Source organism: Charadrius vociferus, unplaced genomic scaffold (genome assembly GCF_000708025.1).
Source record: "Charadrius vociferus isolate BGI_N301 unplaced genomic scaffold, ASM70802v2 C16063491, whole genome shotgun sequence".
Classification (NCBI taxonomy): Eukaryota; Metazoa; Chordata; class Aves; order Charadriiformes; family Charadriidae; genus Charadrius; species Charadrius vociferus.
This window is the reverse complement of record NW_009661062.1, coordinates 1-2,290: the sequence shown is the minus strand read 5'-3', so window position 1 is coordinate 2,290 and position 2,290 is coordinate 1. Positions and strand designations below refer to the sequence as shown.

Here is a 2,290-nt window from a genome sequence, read left to right as displayed (position 1 = left end):
GAGGCCACTCGAGGTAGGTCTTTGTGTTCATGATCTTCCGCAGCTTGCAGAACCTCTTGGGAATTGCTTTGCTCTGGATGGGCTCCAGGAGGACGAGAATCGCTGCATCGTTGTTCTCGTCAAAGAGGCGGAAGTGCGAGAAGTCCAGCTCGTATTTGCACCACTCGCTCTGCACAAAGTGCTCGGACAGCACAAAGAGCGTTTTGTGGCTCTTCTCTATGGAGTCAATGATATTGTCCACGATCCACTTCCCGGGCACAAAGTCCCGCTTGTGCAGGCAGAGCCGAAACGGGGGGCAGGCCTGCTCCAGCTCCCGCACCATGATGTTTTCCACCCAGTCAGAGTCGTTCTCGCTGTAGGAGACAAAAGCGTCATAGCAGATGTCCTTCGCAGGGGCGCGCTTGGGCTTCCGCTTGGCTTGGAGCCACGCCCAGGTCATTCGCAGGTACCAGACCACGTGGTACTTGTAGCCAACGGCCACGAGGACGAGGATGACCAGGAACACCAGGACGCAGATCAACGACACCACAAGGGACCTGTGGCACTCCATCAGGGAGGGGTGCACGGCTCCAACCTGCGTCCCTCTCACTGCCAGGGGAGAGTCACAGATGTACTTGTCTGGCCACCCCACCAGCACCTGGGCCATCCCGGCCTGGTGCTGGATGAAGGACACGAACTCACAGGAGCAGATGAAGTTGTTGTCGCTGGCATCCAGCAGCTCCATTTTCTTGAAGGCCTCAAACTCTTCCCTGGAGAAGCTGTTCAGCTTGTTTCTTCTGATCGACATGGCCACTAAGTTAGGAATGGGTGCAGCACCGGGCAAGGTCTTCAGCTGGTTTTTTGCGAGGTACAGCTCTTTGAGAAAGGGCAGCTGCAAGCCAAACTCCTTCAGGTTGTTGGCACTGACGTCCAAAACTTCCAGTGTCAGGGGAATGCAAGTTGTTAGTTTAGGAATTTGAGTGCTGGAGAGGTTTAAGTATTTCAGGTGTTTTGGCCATTCACACACATCTGGAATCTCACCAAAATTGTTTTGGCTAATGTCTAAGAGAATTAATTGTCTCAGACGAGACAAACTTTTGCCTGTCATTTCTAAGTCACTCAGTGAATTCTGACTTAAATTTAAAGCTTGTAGTGAGGGCCAACCACCCTGGCAGGCCGAATGCTCCAAACTCTGGTCTCCAAGCAAATTTGCACTAAGGTCAAGGTATTCTAATGACAGAAGACGTCTCGAAAGACTGCAGGGTACCAAAAAGACCTTGGTGTTTCTAACTGTGACTTTGGTAAGAAGAGATAGTAGTCCTTCCACAGCCTGAAGATCTGTAAACAAATAAAATTCTTCTATAGACAGTTTCTCTATTGTCAGAACTCTAAGAGTCTGTGATTGGTTTGCCTGAATTTGTATTTGCCATTGTCCAGTTCCCATGAGTCTACAGTCTATCATCTCCACCTCCACCAGTTTTGGCATGTCCTCTAAAATGCTGACAATCTCAGGCACAGTGGCATCTGTTAACAAGGCCTCTTTAAGAGAAATTTTCTGTGCAAAAGACAACGACAGGACTCTCAACAGTTGCATTTCAGCAGGTATGCTGAATGGTATTTTTCTCAGTTCTAACCAAGTGACAGAGTGCAGAAGGTCCCTGACAATTGCTGAGAATACATTAATACTTCTTATGTCTACGATCATGTGATTTACCTTCTTAATTGATTTGAAACTTCCCGGCTCATACTGTCTGAGATTGCCACCGTCAATCCACAACTTGTCGAGAAGCTCAATGCCCTCAAAGTTCCCTCGCCTGATCGTGGAGAACCGCCTGTTGCCCAGGTGGAGAGAGCTCAGGTTCCTCAGGCTAGAAAAGGGGGAGCTTTCCCCCAGGTCTCTGTAGGCGTTCCCTTGAAGGTGGAGGTGCTGGAGCGAAAAAAGGTGCCCAAACCACGCAGGGGACACGTGAGCCAAGCTGTTATTTGATAAGTCCAAGAGCTCCAGCTTCCCAAGGGAGCGAAATGAGTCCTCGTCTATTGAGCTGATGTTGTTGGACTGCAGCAGCAGGACTCTCAGGTTCACAGTCTGCTGTAGATCCTGGGATCGGATGTGCTTTATCCTGTTGTGGGACAGGTTTAACGTTGTGATTTTGTCCGTGAGCCCTGCGGGAATGAAGTCCAAGTCCATGGAAGAGCAGTTGCAAAGCTGAGTGGCACCGCATGAAGGACAAACCTGCTTCAGCACTTGCTCTTCGGAGAGGTTTGCAGCTAAGACCATGTAGATGGCCCACACTTGCCAGGTGTGTGTAGT

The 2,290-nt window shown here is 50.0% G+C and overlaps 1 protein-coding gene across 1 annotated transcript; it reads right to left on the bottom strand.

Annotated features, from left to right (window-relative positions):
- Nucleotides 1-4: 4 nt before the first annotated feature.
- Nucleotides 5-2,281, bottom strand: LOC104293775 (toll-like receptor 2 type-2; the record flags this gene model as incomplete). The annotated part of the gene is made up of 1 exon (XM_009893302.1): nucleotides 5-2,281. A coding segment is annotated over exon 1 (2,253 nt), but the record flags the coding sequence as incomplete, so codon positions are not given.
- Between the last annotated feature and the right edge of the window lie 9 nt (nucleotides 2,282-2,290).